We start from the raw sequence: 19604 nt of genomic DNA, 5'->3' as shown, positions 1-19604 counted from the left end.
ATCAAGGTGATTAGTGATAATAAAGAACATGGCATTTGATTAAGTGAATAAAAATTTAAAATTTAATGATATTTACGATATATTTTGAATCATTTATGTATTTTCTCGTACTAATCAAATTTGATTGGTGGGATTAGTCCATGCTTGTGGCATAAATATGATTAAATTAATTGTAAACTATTTCAATCATATTTAAATAAAATTTAAATTTAATTTATTTATTAATCAATTAAAATTAAATTATTCGAAGAATGAATCAAACTGAATTTGAATAATTTAATAAAAATTCTATAAGCTGAAATTTTTAATCAAATTTTTATTTTTTAATATATTTAATATATAAACAAATAATATAAATATATTTAATATTAATATTTATAATTTTATTAAACTTAATTATATCTATTAATTTAAACCCAATTACTTCTATTAAATTATAAATCAAGTTTGAATATGCAAAATAAAATTTGGATTGACAGTTTTAAATTTTGAATTTTTGGATTAAACAAAATTAGATCTTGACAGTGTGTCAACTCAATTACACAAGTAATCTACACATAACGCTTACAAGTTACAGTGTTTTTAAAAAATATATCCTCATTCAAAAAATGCATATATTAATAAAATAGGTTGCACAAGAATGGAGGAGTATCACTCCACAAAAATGATTCATGCAAACTGGAATTGAGAAGCAAGTTTAATTTAAGTTCACCTTTTTCCTTTTTCCGGCTAAAATCTATAACCAGACTATGGATAATTCTAAGTTATACAACAATGTAAGATATCACATTTCAAAACTTTAGCCACTTTTTCTCTTTTTCTTTGCTAACAACTGCATTTGATGCGGACGCATGAACTGCTTCCGCCTCTGCCAATGCCTTGCGAGTTTCATTTAACTTCCTCATAGCAGCCTCGTAAACAGCTTTTTCCTTTCTGTTTCTGCTCACCATTTCCTCAAGCTTTGCAACTCGTAACCTTAGTTCCTTCACCTCATCATCATATGCAACCAATGCCTTCCTATCTACTTTCTTCTCCTCTCCAGAGCCTTTTTTATGATGCTGTTTCATTATTGACACACCATTTACTGCTTCACTATGCATTGCAAGTTGGTTATTGATGAGGCTAAAAACATCGGGTCTTGATTCCTCTTCATCTTTTGCAGCCCGAGCTGATTCTGCAAACTTCTTCTCACGCTTTCTCTTGCCACCTCTGCTTCTTTTCTTCCCTTTTTTCTCTTTGCTCTCATCACTTTCACGAGACTCCAGAGCATGATCAAGAGATAGCTTAGGAGGAAGGACCTTAACAGAGATTGGGTCCAACATTCCCTGGCCAGATGCACCTAAACCCATCCCCTCCCGATAACCCATATTGGCCATCATCTTAGAAGCTACACCCCTGGTATGGTTTTCCCACTTAGCAAAGATGGTAGTTTCTGTCTGGATACCTCTCTGTAGAGCAGTGCTTTCCAGAAAACCTAAACCCCTTGGGCTCTCCTCTTCATAGTCACTAGAATCAGATTCTTCAGAGCTTAGTTCACTGTCTTCATCATCACTCATTTGTGCAAATTCAGACAACGACAGAGCTTCTATCCCAAGCTCTGCAGAGCTTCCATTATCCCGGAAAACAACCTTCCCCATTCTGAGTTCATCATTCCATGATTCAAGTTCAGCTTCCCTCCAGATGCCAAATTTACCATCAGAGACTGCCCAAATGCTGGACCCAACCACTGATGGCTCCCACATGGTTGGAGCATACTTCTTCAGTGAAGATAATGGGACATCAACTCCTATGGAAATATAAATGTTAACTCTAACGTATCAGAAGCAACTGGTATAAAAGGACAAAGTGAAAAATGAAGCTAGTGGTATCCTTGATGCTGTTATAAGAAATGAGAGCAAAAATACTGTACAAGAGGCTAGGGTTTATAGATCATGGCTCAATGCCTAAATCAACTTCAGAAAGAACTGGAGTTATGATATGCTAAACATAGCCCTTTCGAGCACACACCATGGCAGCACAGATCTGTTATTTAATTCTTATTTATTGGGAACAGTGACTCAAATCCTATAACAAATTTATTTGAGATTGACTAGATATTATTTTATGGACAAAAAGACTTTCAAAAGAAGAATTTTAAAAAGAAAATGATTCTTAATAGGCAAATTTGATTTGTAGAAAAATAATTCTAAGAGGAAAGATATTTTTAATAGGCAAGTTTGTATGCTTATAAATAGATGGAGTCTCTATAGAGTTAGGTATGAAAAAAATATGTATGAAAGTTTAGGGTTTTATGTGATAGACAGCCCATAAGACTACTTCAGATTTACATCTTATAAGAGTGTATGTTTGAATGTTTATGAATGGACTACAAGAGACTGAGAGGATCCACATAAGTATGGTGCACAAATGCACAAAAATATGTGTTTGTTTGGATTGAGAATACTCCACAGGACTAGTAGAGATTGAGAGGATCTATGAGTATTAATTGTGAGTGCTTGATATGGATTGCATATTTGTAATTCTCTATAATTAATAGATCTTATTTCTCATCTGTGGACGTAGGTCGGTGGGGCCGAACTATGTTAAATTGTTGTCTCTTGTGCAATTGATTGATTATTTGATTTTGCTTCTGCTGATATTTAATTGTGAGAACTGTCATAATCCTTAACAAGTAATATCAAAATTGTGGTGATTCCCAACAAGTGGTATCAGAGTTGTCGTAATTCCTAACAAAGGGTATCAAAATTGTGGTTATCCCCGACAAATGGTATTAGCATGGTTCAAGCAATGGGAAGAGGCAAGTTCAAAAGAGCTCGATTCAAGTGAAGAGTTTGAGTTCATGCTTTGATAGATTGGTTTGCATGAAGCTTGAAGACATACAAGAGAAGATGATTGTGAGACTTCCATTGCAGGTGAAGCCAAGCATGCCTAGCATTAAGACAGATGATTTGAAGGAATTTGAGTCAAGATAGAGATTGTTGTGAATAGTGACTCAAATCCTATAATAGATTTGTTTGGGATTGACTAGATATTACTTGATGGACAAAAAAACTTGAAAAAAAAAAAGAATTTTAAGAGAAAAGAGATTCTTAATAGGCAAGTTTAACTTACAGAAGAAAAATTCTAAAAGAAAAATGATTTTTGATAGGCAAGTTTGCATGCTTATAAATAGATTAAGTCTCTATAAAGTTAAATATGAGAAAAAAATATAAGAGAGTTGTAGGATTTTATAAGATAGACAGCCCATAAGACTACTAATTATTTACGTCTTATGGAAGTGTATATTTGAATGTTTATGAGTGGACTAAAAGAGACTGAGAGAGTTCACATAGGTATAGTGCATAGGTGCACATGAATATGTGATTACTTAGGTTGATAATACTCCATAAGATTAGAGAAGATTAAGAAAGTCTATGGGTATTAATTGTAAGTGTTTGATATGGATTGTATGTTTGTAATTTTCTACAACTAATGGATCTTTTTTCTCATTTGTGGATGTAGGTCGATTAGGCCGAATTACGTGAAATTATTGTCTCCTGTGTGATTGATCGATTATTTGATTTCGCTTTCGCTAATGTTTAATTAGATTGGAGCTTTTAGCCCAACAAATGATATCAAAATTGTGATGATCCCTAACATTATCCCCCAAATAAGTGCCTGATACAACTTGCCCATGGCTGCATTGAAAGATTAGAATGTACATATATGAGTATCTCCTGAATGTCTCATTTTATATGTCCTTTATATAGAGTAAATTTCTTAGCTCTCCATCTAGAATGAACAGGGTTTATGTAAAACAACAATTCTTTGTATCTTTATGATGCTTTCCACAATATAAGATTGATGTTTGTCAAGCTCAACTCATATCATGCACTACCTTGAGCGAAAGAACACGCAAAAATAAAAACAATGGGAACTTTTGGCTCAAAACCTACTAGTATACACAACATACCATGCGATAAGCGGCAATTAGCACCAAATCGACATCTTTGTTGCAGAAAGAACTTGCATATCTGCACTCGGGTGGTCTAGCATTAGTAACTGGACAAAAACAAGTAGTTTTACCTTATAAGATATATTAGTATCATTTTCAGTACTGGAAACAGCAAATATTGCTCAATTAGCAATAGAGAATAGTTACCCATTCCTTCCCAAACTTAAATCCAATTTGCAGATAACTCCAACAAACAAGCAGCATGAAAGAGTAGAAAAACTCGCATAGCAATCATAAGACAGCTATCACAGACTACCTCACTCAAATAACCCGGTTATGCAGTTCCTGCATATCATTTAGACTAAAGGATATCCTATATTTGCTAGTGCTGAGATGTAAATCAAACAAAAAATTTCCCTTTTCCTTTTCAAGGTTGCAAGAAAAATCTTGCTCTTTCCTGTATTTCCTAAGGCCTCATCATGCAATGCTAAAAAAAAGAAAAAGAAAACATTGATAGAGAAGGCTCATTCTAAAAGTTCAGTAAACCAGAGTAATTTATCTTCAAAACTTTTTTACTCACATTCTTGCTTCCGTTTTCAGAAATTTCATAACTTTCTAACTTCCAAATAACATTGCAAATTAGGGTTTCAATTCTCAAGTATAAACCTTTACATAAACAAAAAGAAATAACAGATAGGAACTCAAGCTAGCGCTTACCAACATATTTTCTGAAGTGGGCGTGAGGAAAGATATCTTTGCAGAATCAGAACTGTTCAATGCAACAACTTGACCGTCATACCACCGCCCGTCACTGTAACGAAATCGACATTTTGACCCGACCCGGCAATTTCGTTCCTCCTCCTCCTCCAGTGGTTCCACTTCTACATCAGTCGGGTCAAGAGCCTCCGCCTTAACCTCCTCAACGGCTGCTTGATCTAAAACATTTAACGCTGAATCAGCTTCTCGAAGTAAACGTGCGCGCTTAAGATTCAGAAGCCCCTCCTCTGCCTCTTTGATTGCCTCAACAAGCTCCTCGTGAACCTAAACCAATCAAATAGAAATAAAATTCAAAATACAATTTAGATTATTTATCGCGAGAATTTGAAGATTTGTGAGAGGAAAAAAAGGGATTGAACAAGATGAGTACGGCGATGAGGTCGGGATTGGAGGGGTCAGAAGCGAGAGCATCTTTTAGTGCAAAGAGTGAGTCTCTTTGCTCTTTCAACTGAAGCTCTAGCTGGTTCTCTAGAACTCTCTCGTCTTCGTCTGCCATTGTTGTTTTTCTTTGTCCAGCAGCGTTCGACGGTTGGAGTTTGATCAATCAATCGATAAGGAAAAGAAAAGTCATTTTGGGGTCAATTACGCAAATATATTAAAAAACAGGTGGTGAGGTGAAATTAGGGGAAATAAAGAAGCTTTTAATTCCACTCTCTTAAAAGGCGCGTGGCTAAACAACTGCGATAAATTCAAAAGAAGAAAACCCTAATTGGGGTGTGATTGTGAAATAGACGATAAAGGATGGGTCATCATCGGAATCATGAGGAACAAAACCATCACCAAGCAGCTGATAATTTGGTGAATTTGTTCACCAAAGCAAACCATGATCTCCTCGTGGTTCAGTACAGGCTCGAGAAGGAGTTTCAACAAATATATCCTGATAATGTAAGCCAAAATTCTAAATTTCCATTTTCATGTATCTTCTTTTTGGAAAAGGAACAAATTTTAAACAATTGAGGGTTTTTTTTGAGTGTTGATTGCAGGCGAATCCGATGAAGTTGGTGTCTAGAATAAAGAAGATACAGGAAGAATTATCGAGCTTGACAGAGCAATGCCGTGAGCTTTTATCGGCCAAACAGGTTAAATATATATATATATATATATATATATATCTATATACACATATATAAGGAACTTCAGAGGGGGTTTCCTTAAAAGTTTAAAATTTTTCGAGTCGACCTTTGTTTATTTATAGATTTAATTTTTTCAGGATTTGATTGATAAGGCTAGGACAACTCTTGTTGGGAACAGAAATTTAATCCAGCGTATGCAAGTATCAACTGGCATTCCGCTTACCAGTGATTGTGATGATCCAGCATTCACCAACTTCAACCAGGTTTCTCTGCTTCTTTTTTCTATTCAAAGCTGTGTTTGGTTCCACTTTTTTCCCGTTGTAATCAGTAGAAGCATGTGTAGTTATGATAGGGAAATCATGAAGGTTAATGGTTATGCTGGTGATGATGTTGTTCAATTCCAGGGCTAATGTTTAATGCACCAGTTGTTAAGGTTGTCTATTTTCCAAGTGGTGTCCAAAGTGGTTGCACCACTTGCCAGCAAGCAACCAAGATCAAACTATTGTTGGGCTCTGCTTAAGAAGAAACAGCCATGCTTAGACGTCATGGTTGCTTTATGTTTTCTTGATAAAGCCTACAGGAATTAAATCTTGTCAAAAAATATAGGCACTTCATATCTGACATTTCACACATACTTAAAACAGCTATGATTTAGAAGAAAGTTTTTTCACCTCTTTGATGTTTGCTTCATGCAGATCATTGATGAGTGGACACTTCAAGTAAGATCAAGAATAGGTAAGTTTACTGCTTTGCACAATAATGCCAGATACGATTCTTCATTTTATTTCATTCGGGAAAAAGAGATTATGGTGGGGATATGACATTTGGGATTGGAAAGGTGGTCGTATATGAATATATGATTGGTTCCCTATGTTGGTGCTCTGAAATTGCTCTAAGCAAACACCCAAAAGAAGGCATTGGCAATTAGGATTTCAGTTTTGTCCCCTATAAAATTAGGCATTCAGATGGTATGGATTGTCTTGGATCTAAAAGATTCAGAAGTAGTGGCTTTTTTTTCTGTTGTCCCAGTACTTGCATGTAAACATTTTTTGGGATCTAATCCACCATTGAACTTCATGAACTTTTAGTTTTTATGGGGGAGAGTACGTATGGAGTTCCATGAGCTTGTTTGATTGCTTATCGTAGTACTTTCAGATTAAGATTTTGGGCCAAAGTTTTGTTCCCTGTTATACCTTGGCTAAAATTTTTATATGTTGTTACTGTGTTTGGTAGGAGGAAACGAGGAAGGAAAGAAAGAGGATGTAAGGAAAAACTATTTTCTTCCCACCCTTTCTTTCGTTTGGTAGGAGGAAAATAGGAAGAGAGAAGAATAATGAGTGGATTTGCATATTTCTTTCCCCTCCAAATCCTTCTCAATGCAGGAGGAAAACACTCATTTAACGTATTTAACATAAAGTAACAATTTTTTTTACAAATTTACCCATGACATCTTTCTTTCCCTCCATTTTCCATCCTTCACACCAAACACAATGAAGAAAATATGACTTTCCTTCTTTCCTTCCTTTTTTCTTTCCTCACCTATTTCCCTTCCTTCCATTTTCCTTCCTTCCTATCAAACATAGTGTTCCTAAACCTAACCCAATGTGGGAATAATTTGAGATGCACTCTTGGTCTGAAAGAAATGGGCTTTGCAATAGGAAAAAATTACTCGGCAATCAATACATTTGCATCAATGTTTCTATTGTAACACTTCTGTAATATTGGTGCAGGAGATGAGATGCAGGAATCAGAGTCTGAGGATATTAACAAATTACTGTTCTCAGCTATCGTTCAAAGCAACTAAACAACTTTCACATTACTAGTGATTTCCTAGGATGATGAGTTGAATATTCTAGTGTTATCAAGAACTTTATGCTTGCTTTTAGTTGTTGTATTTTTTGTTCACTGAGATGATTTTCACATGAAATATACATAAAATCTAGTCTAGTTAGGTTGCTTAAATTACCTTATGTTTAAAAATGCAAATAAAATTCACGTTTTCATCTACGAATCCCTGGCTTAACAGAGCGCAAGATTGCCATATAATGCTTTATGCGAACTAATTCATGAACAAAAAGCATGAACGGGGTTTCCATTTCAAACAAAGAAGGCTAAAATAATAAAAGCTCTTAAATGTAACACTTTATTTAAATAATTTTTTATATTTTTATTGCATTCAAATAAACTTTTAATTTTTAATTTGTGTTTAAATAAATCTTTAAAAATAATGCCTAATATATGTAAGACATTAGTTTCTAATGATCACAAATGCTTGAAGTAAAATTTTTATTTATATAAAGAGTCAATTTTTACTTACTTAAAGAGAACTAGTAAAAAAATGTAAAAATTAAAAATTTATTCGAATACAAATCAAAATATAAAAATTTATTTGCGTAAAAAAACGTATAAGAGCTTTTTTAAATAAAGTGATACTCCTTTTGTCCCAAATTGTTTAAGTGATATTGATTTTCTTGGAGTAAAAATAAAAAAGGTTTTACTTTAATGTATTTAATATTAAAATTAAAAAAAAATTTATAAAATTAAATTTTCATGATTTTTAATGTCAAAAAATTTAAAAAAAATTTAAAATATAAATTTAAAATATAAATAGTAAGACTTTTAAATATTCAATATATATATATTTATATTTATAATTTTGGGACATTCCAAAAAAATGGATAAAAAAAAAAAGAGATAAGAGGAAGTAAAATTTAAGAGTTCTTTTTAATATTTTAGCTGACAAAATCAAAAACCTCTGTATGCAGTGCAAGATAGTCAATTTTAGAGGCATGCAAAGTGATTACGTAAAGAAAACAAACATGCATAAAAGAGCAAGGCATTTGTCTTCCCATCAATTAATTGCAAGAGATAGAAAAATTCTACACAGTAAAGGCAAAATGCATGCAAAGGAAACAGCAATTCCAAACTGCAGTTTTCAAAACCATTTCAAGCATTGGTCATTCTCCTTTGGAAAGACTGTATTTTGGTGCTCTTCGTGCTTCATTATTGTACAATTTGGTAAGTGATATCATCTTGCTATGCATAGAAAATAAGACTTTTTTGAATAAATATTTCTCTAGACAAACAATGAATTATTCTACATCCTGACAATTTCAACCAATAAGAAACAACCGTTGATTCTTTTCTCTTTCATAAGGAGACAAGATTGTACAAGTACATGAGCAAAAAAAAAAAAAAAAACATGGTGGGATTTGTACTTTGGAGTCAAAGAAGCTATGCTATTCTAATGGACATAGCAAATATATTTTATGGTAGTTTGCAGCCTACGACATATTAACTTGGCAGCAGGAAACAACTGAAAAACTATCCACTATTTGGAAAACGGAGGTTCACCCAACCACTTGGCACGAAATCCTGTTCCTTTGCAGTCAGAGCAGCACCTTGATCCCTACAATAACCATGAAAGGAAATTGTTTAAGTAGGGCAGCTGGCAGTATTGCATGCGCTCTTGCATGCAAAAGAATAAGGAGGATTTGTCATACGTTGTATACAGATGCCCATATTTTCGATATATACCTTCCCAGCACAGATTACACAACTAGTATTTCTAGACGGAACTTGGCAGAGCATATTATCCCCAAGAATAAAGAAGCCCGTACCCCCACACCACTTGCATTCAACGTGCCCCTTGGAGCTGCATGAAGAACAAGCAATTGGCCTTGGTTGCTGTAAGAATCATGAAGAATGAAAACATAAGGATCCAACAATGGTAGGAAATTTGTTTTTAGCCTTTAGTTGGCTCAAAGACTCAACGAGTTCCCAAACGAGTCCAACATGAAACAAATGCAATCCCTTTTTTTGCGCATGAACAACAATCCCTTTTTGTTTCCTCAAAACCCCATGTCAGATGCATTTCGATAGTATCAACATTATCTTAGAACCTCTTTCCCGGAGTACTTCTCTGGCACTTAAGCAGCAGAAACAGAATGGACGAATAGGAAATTGATCATTTTTTCTATGTTATAGCAAACGTATTTGCTAAGTTCATAGAATTTTTCACATCAACACCTCCTCAATGCACATTTTTTAAGTTCCAAATTAAGGAAACAAACCCGGAATTAATGAAACTACAAAGGAATTGGAGAATTATACAAGCAGGTAGTTGAATAAGAGGATGAAGAAAATGGTGCAATCCACAATCTACTCAACCAGAGATTTCTTCAATTCATATAAAGCCATTGATACCGAAATTCTCCAGAATTTAAATATCTAAGACGCATAAAATATCAACCACCCAATACCACTTATCACAAAATTTAAGAAAAATAAAATCACTCCCCATAATCCCAATCAAATTCAATCCAATTTAGTTTTAAAAAAGCGTTCTAATTCACAAATATGCAACAAGTTTGAAATTCTATGATCAGGGGAGCTGAATCATTGATATAATGGAATCGGGGGTACCAATTCGAAAACCCCACTCAAACAAATAAGATTGAAATTTCAGGCCACAAATAATAACATTAAAAGTAATAGGATTGTACCTGAGAGATAAGCCAAGCTTTTTCCATACGCTTAACAAAATCGGAAGAGCTTTCATAGGAATCCACAGCAGAAGCTCTGACACCCAAAACCCCGGAACCCTTGGACTTTGCAGTTATCGTTTTTGTTGTACCTTGAGGTACAACCCCAACACTTAATAACGCTTTATTTGTCAACACAAAGCTCATGTCTTTCTTGTCAATTGATTTGCCCACTATCACTAGCCTGTAACAACTCGCACGACTCTTCACTTCCCATATTACTATCTTTTGCAAAGATATTGGCTTTTTTATATGAAAATTAAAGAAAAAAAAAAGAGGTGACAATTTGGCTTTTGGGAGGGATTTTCTTGCGGCGCAAACCCAACGAAAGTCCCCTCGTTTTCAAACAGAAACAAGGAAAAATGAAGATAAACTGCGAGCTATGAGCTGTTGGCTAACTATAACGATGGCCGAGAGAAGGGCCCACGACCCAATTCTTGTTTGGAACATGAAGGAATAAAAAAAAAAAAAATCAAACGCTTGATTTTCGTACTTGTTGCCCGTTGGTGGCTCAAGGCTTTGCCCAGTGATGACCGGATATTGTTGCAAATATTTTATGTATTTCGCATCTTATAAAATATTACAAATTTATACATATAAGTTATATTTTATAAAAAAAATTATATGATATATTTTATATTCATATAAAAATATAAAATATATTTTTTATTTTATTAAATTTATTTATAATTTTTATTAAAATTTTAAATTATATTATTTTTGTATTATATTTAAAATTATCAAATGTAATGGTTCAAAGTCATTTGTTAGAATGATTTTTTTTTATTTAAAAGGAAAAAAATAATTTTAGGATTAATTGTCTTTGATATAAATGATAAATCATAATTCAAAAAAAAGGTGGCTTGATAGAGTTTTAGTTGAATGATTTAAAAGGAAAACATTTTATTTTTTGAAGTGTGAAACAATGCTAATGGGTACTTATCGAGGGCTCAAAAACCATCTCGCTGTACGCTTAGCCCAAAGGAAACACTGTTAAGTGGCTCATCTTGTGTAGGCGACATTATTGGATCACCTAAATTGGGTCGCCATGTTCGCCTAGAAGAGAAACATTTTTGTGAGGGAGAATTTACGAAATTCTCTCTCTTATTACCAACAAATCAAGAGATGATAATAGCATGAATAAGACACCTTCACTTAATTAACCACCCCTTGATTATTTGAGAATAGGAAAGAATAAAAAAAAAAATTTGATGTGTTAATCAAACTGTTACGTTAATCTAAGTAGTTGTATTAGATCAAATGGTACTTGCCATGCTTACCTTTTGTTAGTCACATTCAAATCCAACCAAATCAAAATATCAAGTGGAGAAATCATTGTTCTCTGCACACTCAACATCATAAGGTAAGATGCAACTTTTATTGGGGGGCTAATCCTTTTTTTGCTTCTTTAAAAGGCAAGCAAAGCATGCATGCACCTGTTTGATCATTTGTTGGATCCATATCCCCACTATTTTCAAAGCTTGTTCTTGATAAGATAGCAGATGTGCTAGCTTTTGGATTTACATTCACTGCCCTCCAGGATTCTCTATTTCTTCCTGCCCCTTAACATATATAGATTTCAGGATATTGTTGTTGATATAGGTGTAGTGACAATACAATGGGGAATTAAAGGAGGATTGTGCACATCGGTAGTGCAAGAGATGTAACTTAATTAAGCCACCTGATAGCAACTACTTAACCTTCCATGCCCATTTTGACAATGGAAACAAAGCAACTCTCAACTATTTAAATCATTTAGTATTCATTTAGACTCCTTGTAATCATCAGCTTGTTAGTGAATCAAAATAAAGGGTTTTCTTTATAAACAAAATGAAGTTTATCTCTTTCAAATTAGCGAAAATAGAAAAATAAGTTATAAGTACTGGGATTTAAATAATAAATCTATTAAATATTCACTTTTTATAAATGATTGTATAAACCATTTAAATTAAAATTTCAACTTATTTTAATTTTTTTATTTAGTTAAAAATCTTAAACACAGTACCACCACCCAAAAAAAAAAATAATTATGATGATAAAAGTCTCGAAGTCTAAAGATAAAAAATTTAATTAACATGAAGATGTTGCGTGGGTGTGGGTTGACTCTTGTCATCTCAAAGGTGCATATAATCTTTTTATAGGATTAATTACAACTAGGGGGTGTTTTGATCCCATTGAATATGTGAAAATCTCCTATAATAAATATATTGATATAAAATAAATTAATCCCACTAAAAAATAAAATTATAGATAGATTGATTACATTGAAATAAAAATTTTAAATTATAAAATAATTTGAGATCCATATATAATTAATGAAAAATAGATATCACAAAAAGTGTGGTTAAGCAATAAATATTTTAGTATTATAAACTTGCTATGATTTTATCAATTGCAATTGTAATTATATAAATTTTTTCTTTATATAGTTATCAGTACAAGAGAAATTATAATTAATTATATTCAAGTATTACACATACAAAATCAATAAATTAAATTATATAAATAAACCAATCAAACAACAAACTATCACATTCATGGATAAATTCAATATAAAATTGGATCAAATTTTCGCATTATAAAATTTGAATAAAAAATTTAAAGGTTTTAAGATTTTCTTCCTATTGCTAAATTAATGCCTCGTTGGCAACATACAAAGAACTTTTTGAGCAATCAAAATAGTGAAAGATATGTTACTTAAATCAATAGAAAATAGTTTGGTAAATAATTGTTTAATTACATATATTAAAAAATGCATCTGATATATTAATGATAATTTTAAAATGTAAAAAGGGTTCACATCAATTCTAAGAAGATACATTTAGATTGAAGATTTTTTTAAATTATTTTTCTCTACATTAATGAACAAATTTGTAAACTTTACAGGTAAAATTAGATGATTGCTATGGTTTTTTAATAATTAAATAATTTATTATTTTTTAAATATATTTTAATAGATACATGTTAACTCTTCAATTTAATTTGTAAAATTTAAAATTCCATTATCATACAAGATTATTATTCTTTTGTTTTCTATTTATATTTAATTTTTGTAATGACATTGTTATTATTTAAAGATTTTATATGAAAAAAAGTTATATTAATATATTTGTGTACTTTAAAAGATAATCTTTCAGTCTTTTTTATATGCTTTTTTTACTTTCTTGGATTAAGAAATAATAAATGATTGAAAAAAAAAATCAAGTGTTCGAAAAAGAAAACAATATAATTTTAAGAGAAAAAAATAAATAAAAATAAAAATATAATTATAATTATTTTTAATTCATTGAATAATATTTCGGATTACACCGCTGTATGAAAAAGATATATCCAATAAAGACCTTATTATTATTCTATAAAATTAGAACTAACATTTATATCAGATGTATTTATTCATTATCAATGATAATCTGAAATAGCCGTCGAGATCCCGTAATAAAGTAACAGTAAAACTTGGAGATTTGGGTGCATACAATTGCATGGGAATTAGGAAGGGCAAAGCCCATATTCCTTGTGTCGCCAGGCCATACAATACTGATAGATACCCTTCAAATTCAATGTAACCCTTATCGAAATAGATCACTGTCGCTGACAATACAACCCAAAACACACACGCTTACACAAAGATCTCACCAAATATTCTCTTTCTCTTCTCTATAAAACCAATGAACAAAATTTACTTTTGTTCGATCTTAGGCCAGTTTTTGTTTCTCTAAGGCTAATTATTGAAATTTTAAATTTCTTGCCCTGCTTGAAATGGAAAAGCACCTAAACACCATAGCTTCATCATCACCTGCAACAAAGCCAACGCCAACAACTTTCGTTCAGGCTGATGCAAACACCTTCCGAGACCTGGTCCAGAAGCTAACAGGATTCGCCAGCGACACAGAGAAACTCCCTATTACCCTCCCTGGAAGGATCTCTTCAAAAACTTCCCTTCCTGGTGGTGACCCAACAGGCCTACGCCGTCCACCTTTCAAACTCCAAGAACGTAGGCAACACACCATGAGAAAGCTCGAGATCAAGCTTGGCCTCACCACTCTACGCAACTCACCTAGTCATTGTGTCTCTCCCAGCCAAGCTCGCCTGCTCGACTCGCCGATCCCCAGCCCGGTGACTCCACTACGGTCTGAATCACTCTTTTACTCGAGTTCTGGAAACGTATCACCATCTTCTCCTGTGGTTTCAGAGGAGGAAAAGGCGATTGCAGAGAAGGGCTTTTACTTGCACCCATCACCATTAAACACGCCTAGAGGAACCCAACCACCGGAGCTCTTGACACTTTTTCCACTTAGTTCTCCTAGTCAGGAGAAACGAGATTAGGGTTCTGTCGTTGTTAAAAAAAAATGGTAAAAAAATTTTTACAAACTTTTCTGTTTTCTGGGGTTTTGGATCATTTGTGGGTAAAAAGCGCTATTGTTTTTGCATTTTTTGTTTATGGAGTTTTTGTTGTTGGTTGACATCATGGTTTCTTGAAATTTATCAGGGTGATAGTTTCGTTGATTACATGTCACATAAATTTGCATGCTTATCTTTATTTTACTTAATTATTTGTTTTTCATCTAATTTCTGACTGCTCCTAGTTTCTGTTAGATGCCCTGATTGCGATTATCAGTGGAGATTAAAACGAGATCGATCGTAATGGCAACCTTGCCAACCTGATAATGATTGGCATTTATTATTTTATTAACTTTGTTTAACATTTTCTGCAACTGTTTTTGACTTTTTCTGAATCGGATGATGAAACCTGTTAAAACAATCATTGCTTCTCGAACTGGTTTATCGTTGTTTTTGCACTTTTTCTCCATCCAAATTAATTTTTTTCTTGAAGCTTAAACTTAATGCTTCTTTTTTCTAGCAAGCAACATATTTATCAAGTCATAACAATTACGAAAATTATAATTGCCCATATCAAAGATCGATTTTACGTTAGGTTACAAAACTTCAATTGAAACTCTTATTGTCAATTAAAGTGGTTCAGGTTATTCTTGTTGAGAATCGCGCTGAATCAACTCTCTCTTTTATTAGCTATTGATGCTATGTTGTAACTCGAGAAGTAACGCTGAATAAGTCTTTTATTAATTTAAGTATGGAGTATTTTGTTTCCATAAGTTTTAGAACTTGTTCACGCGGTTTCCAATTGCTTTGCATTATTGGCATTGAACTTCATACGACCAGAATAAGGTTATGGTCTAAAGAAAATTTGTTTGGTTTCGTGTTTTCCATATTTTCGCCTGACAATGATTGGATCCCTATTTCCTACATTAGTTTGACTTGAATTGGAAATGGCATTGCGTATACAAATACTATGAATACTATTAAAATAGATAAAGTTCATCAAATTTATTGTACTATTTTCATGTGTACATTGATTCTAACGTTTCACACGAAGGGATATCCTGTGTAAAAGAGTTGAACTCATAGAAAAGTAAAAGGTAAAAGTAAAGCTTTATATAAGAAGATCAGATAACCTAATTAAAAATTATGAATTATTTATTCGTTGGTAAGAACTTCGTATTCTCCACTATATATGACTGCCACATTTTCTCAAAATCAAGTATTTGCATGGTTAATTAATTTGGTTTATATGAAGGGTCCTCGTTGGCGAAAATCCACATTGCCATTGCCATTTGTTAGAAGTTTTGCAGCTATGCAGTTATAGTGTAAGATATATATGGTAATGTTAAGAATATGAATCGGCCCGGTTCAATTCCTGCACTTAAAATCTCTGATTTAAGTGGAGGACCATGATGATGGAATGCTTTGGTAGTTTTCTCGGATTGGCAAAGAAGGATGAATCCAAAGGACCCTGCCTTCTCAGGTCCCGCCATTAAAAAAAAAAAAAAAAATTTCCTCAAGAAAAAAATGAATGAATATTTTTAAAAATATCAATATATGCAATTAGGAGAAATACACATATATGTATATATATTATATGTATACTTTTTAAATGTTTTGAAACAGCATTTTTCCACAGTGAAAACACACTTGACATGGTTATTTACACCATATCCTAGCAGCTGCAAGCTATCACCACAAAATTAAAACGTGTGGGTCTTTGTTAACTTTGGCGTGATCAGATTGCTTTTGCTTATTATATATGCTTCATATATATTCACCTAATTCACAATTGCCCAAATGTCTAAAAATAAAGTAAAATGAATGAACCCAAATTATTAGATATTAGATCCTGTTTATGCTCCTTCAATTGTCAATAAAAACATTGAATACCTGTCAAGAACGCTGCAAGCGGGTCTCATATTTCACATTGAAGGGTAAATCATGGCCAATCTTGATGGCGACTCCATATACAGTAAGAAATTAATGATTAAGCTTAATTATTCCTTAGTAGGTCAAGTCATCCCTTCGGAAAACTTTATAACCTGCAAATGGAACGTAGGCCCCCAGGAACGCAACCGCGTTGACGAAACTTATGCAATTGTGCGTGTTGTATGGGCACTTGAGCAACATGGATTCATTGTTGCTCTAATCAGCACAGGTGTATGTATGTCCTTTTTTACTGTTTTCCTTTGCTTTAATTTAGTTTTACAAGTAACAAGGAAGCTATTTGGTTTCACATGCATGACGATAATGGGGCATTAGGTGATGAAGATCAAGATGCTTTTCTTTCGCAATAATGGAGATCAGTTTTTACAAGTAAAGCATATATTGACAGTTGAAAATTGTATATTGCAAAACTATGGAGGTTTGTTTATAACAAGTAATTAATTAAAATTATCCTCAGCTTTTGCTTTATGATTTTACTTTTTATCTAAAATTTTTGCCTCTTTAACATCATTAATGCAAGAGCATAGTGTGGTGAAGACTGAATTAGTACATTGGCCCATTCATCAATCAAGTTTTCAAGGAAATATATATCATGTCTGCCCATAAGTGATCAACTTATAAGGATGGAACCTATTTGCTGACTCAACAGCAAGAATTTCATCACTTAATATAATTAGTTTAGCCAATCATCCTTCAACAAGTACTCTAGTTACATAGCCTAAAATCCATCAGGAAACCGCTTTGAATTACTTGCCTAGACAAGAGCATCTATGATAAGGCGTTTTTCCCATTAAGGCACACAAAAAAGTCAAGCAGTAAATCAAAATCTGCCACATTTACGAGAAACATCCATGATTGTTAACTCAACATCAAAGGGTTGGGGTCATGCAAAATATTCTTTGAAATTGCCACTTGGATAGGACAATTCTCATTTCTTCTCTCGTTATGATAAGCCTTTGAAATTTGTTAAAGATAGTGGATTTGAGCATATGGGGGAGTGATGAGAGCATTTCCCTCCACTTCTGCACTTTGCTCTTTGTCAAAGAAGAAATTCCAAATGCCTGGAAAAAGATATATATATATATATATGCCCCTATTAATTATTTCCAATATAAGAAAGAAATGGAGCACTCAAAGATTCACTTACCAATATCAATTTCTACCCAATTCCCTGCGATATGGCTGCCATCTTTCCATAAGACATGTTATATGTCTAGAGCCCAAATCCAGTCCTTTATTTATTATTTGCTTGAAATTCAATGTTTCAATGTATGGATTCCAGCCACAATTATCGACGGCATTGGTATACGTAGGACGTCCTTCCTCTTTTCTTTTCCTTTGGGTATAGCTTCTGGAGTTTAAAGGCGCTCTCATTTCTACACTATTATCATCAGCTCTTCTGCCAACCCAATAAACAAAAGAAAGTCTTCATGCTGAAGTAAATTAATCCTATTTGAGTTGTAAGACCAAACAGATATTGACTAGTGAGGATGGGAGAATAGATTTTATAAAATGATTACTTCAGGTTAACATATATATATATATTAAAATTTTAATACATGATTGTAATTAATACATATTATACATATAATAATTGTCAAGATAACAAATTTATTTTCAAGATTCAAATGATGAGAATTCAACTACTCCCCATTATTTTCTTATCAATATTATCTAATACATTAATTAATCAAAGGCGAAAAGCCATTTATTTACACATATGGATCCTACAAAATAGTAATATAAATGATACTCCATTTTCTTACTATCGACTTTTTCGGTTAGGAATCATAATACCTTGTTTTGAATTTTTGTATAAAAGTTTGACCTATAAAAAGTTGATCTATCCATCATTGAGCAAGAAATAGAAAATAGCCAAAACATCAAAAACAAAAATGGAAGCGCCCATGCTATAACTGATTTTCTTTTTTAATTTCAACCCAACTCATATGTCATATTGTAATTGGCTGACGTTTGTTACAGTCATAGTGTGTAAATAACAATGTATTCTATTATAAAAATAAAAAGGACAGAGAGAGAGAGAGAGAATGTACAATAGGAAAAAGCCCACCAAGAACAGGAGTTTAAACATTATTGATGGACCCAATTCCAATATTCCATATCCTATCCTTGGATTTTTGTTGCACATAAATGAAAGTCATAAACCATGCAGCCAATTAAACATGTTCAAGATTGGAATTACTCGCTTCACTCAAACCTAAAGTTTTAGTCAAAGTTTTGAAAGGGTTTAAACAAAAAATTAAAATTCTTTGAACAGACTTACATACAATTTTAGCGTTACTTAAATTTCAAATTAAATCTTAGACAAAATATTTAAAACTTGACTTTAAGTTGAATTCACATATATATATTATTTTTATATATGCGTAAATTATATATAAATTAATTCACATATATATAAAAATTATATATTTTATTAAATTTAAATTTAAATTTTTATATATATATAAATTTAATATAATCTCATTAAATTTATTTTAATTATATATTTAAAATTTTTATTATATAAATTAAATTAATAAATGAGCCTGAAATTTAATTTTTAATTTAAATCAGACTTTAAAAACTTTTAAAACACAAAAATTTGAGCCGATTTAAATCTAAACAATCATATAAATTTTCAATACCAAATATAAACCCGGTTCTACATAACCCATAAATACATTTACAGCCAATGCAATCTTTTGTTTTGGGTCCATAATTGCTTCCGTCTTAAACTTCAAGCCCAAACAAAAAATGGCTTTCAAAACTTCTCTATTGAAACCCAAAGTATTTTTTCACATTTTTGGGCTACCAAAAGCCCGTATTTGTTTTCTAACCAAAACCTTGTCCAACTCTAACTTTTGGTTTCGTGGTGGTTCCACAAACCGATTTGAAAACGTTGTGGACGGCGAGGTGAGGTCGGTAGGGTTCCCATTTTCCAACATTAAAAATGAATGTCACATGCGCATCAAAATATTAAGGTTA

The 19604-nt window shown here is 32.5% G+C and overlaps 4 protein-coding genes across 6 annotated transcripts; 2 read left to right on the top strand and 2 right to left on the bottom strand.

The window, feature by feature from the left end:
* Window positions 1-592: 592 nt before the first annotated feature.
* Window positions 593-5282, bottom strand: LOC111285127 (zinc finger (CCCH-type) family protein / D111/G-patch domain-containing protein). Its single transcript, XM_022874385.2, has 4 exons — window positions 5082-5282; window positions 4652-4975; window positions 3953-4013; window positions 593-1786 (listed from the first exon to the last, which is right to left on the bottom strand). The coding sequence occupies exons 1-4, from the start codon at window positions 5205-5207 to the stop codon at window positions 792-794; spliced, it is 1506 nt and encodes a 501-aa protein (XP_022730120.1). The 5' UTR covers window positions 5208-5282; the 3' UTR covers window positions 593-791.
* Window positions 5283-5388: 106 nt separating this feature from the next.
* LOC111285128 (spindle/kinetochore-associated protein) lies at window positions 5389-7746 on the top strand. Its single transcript, XM_022874386.2, has 5 exons — window positions 5389-5596; window positions 5695-5790; window positions 5922-6047; window positions 6480-6519; window positions 7515-7746. Exons 1-5 carry the CDS (start codon window positions 5453-5455, stop codon window positions 7586-7588), a joined length of 480 nt encoding a protein of 159 aa, XP_022730121.1. The 5' UTR covers window positions 5389-5452; the 3' UTR covers window positions 7589-7746.
* Window positions 7747-8895: 1149 nt separating this feature from the next.
* Window positions 8896-10843, bottom strand: LOC111286544 (uncharacterized). Of its 3 annotated transcripts, none has more exons than XM_089762705.1 (3): window positions 10290-10843; window positions 9288-9471; window positions 8896-9193 (listed from the first exon to the last, which is right to left on the bottom strand). In XM_089762705.1, the coding sequence occupies exons 1-3, from the start codon at window positions 10473-10475 to the stop codon at window positions 9174-9176; spliced, it is 390 nt and encodes a 129-aa protein (XP_089618831.1). In that variant the 5' UTR covers window positions 10476-10843; the 3' UTR covers window positions 8896-9173. The 3 variants fall into 3 exon arrangements, with proteins under 3 accessions (XP_089618831.1, XP_022732292.1, XP_089618830.1); XM_022876557.2 differs by having other exon boundaries at window positions 9322-9471; window positions 10290-10830; XM_089762704.1 differs by having other exon boundaries at window positions 8896-9471; window positions 10290-10840.
* Window positions 10844-13734: 2891 nt separating this feature from the next.
* LOC111286580 (VQ motif-containing protein 31-like) lies at window positions 13735-14875 on the top strand. Its single transcript, XM_022876613.2, has one exon. It carries the CDS (start codon window positions 14085-14087, stop codon window positions 14649-14651), a length of 567 nt encoding a protein of 188 aa, XP_022732348.1. The 5' UTR covers window positions 13735-14084; the 3' UTR covers window positions 14652-14875.
* Window positions 14876-19604: the final 4729 nt, after the last annotated feature.

Source organism: Durio zibethinus, chromosome 6, assembly GCF_047325235.1.
Source record: "Durio zibethinus cultivar Kanyao isolate XHJ-2024 chromosome 6, ASM4732523v1, whole genome shotgun sequence".
Taxonomy (NCBI): domain Eukaryota; kingdom Viridiplantae; phylum Streptophyta; class Magnoliopsida; order Malvales; family Malvaceae; genus Durio; species Durio zibethinus.
The sequence above is the reverse complement of the archived record's forward strand: the minus strand, read 5'-3'. Positions and strand labels throughout refer to the sequence as shown.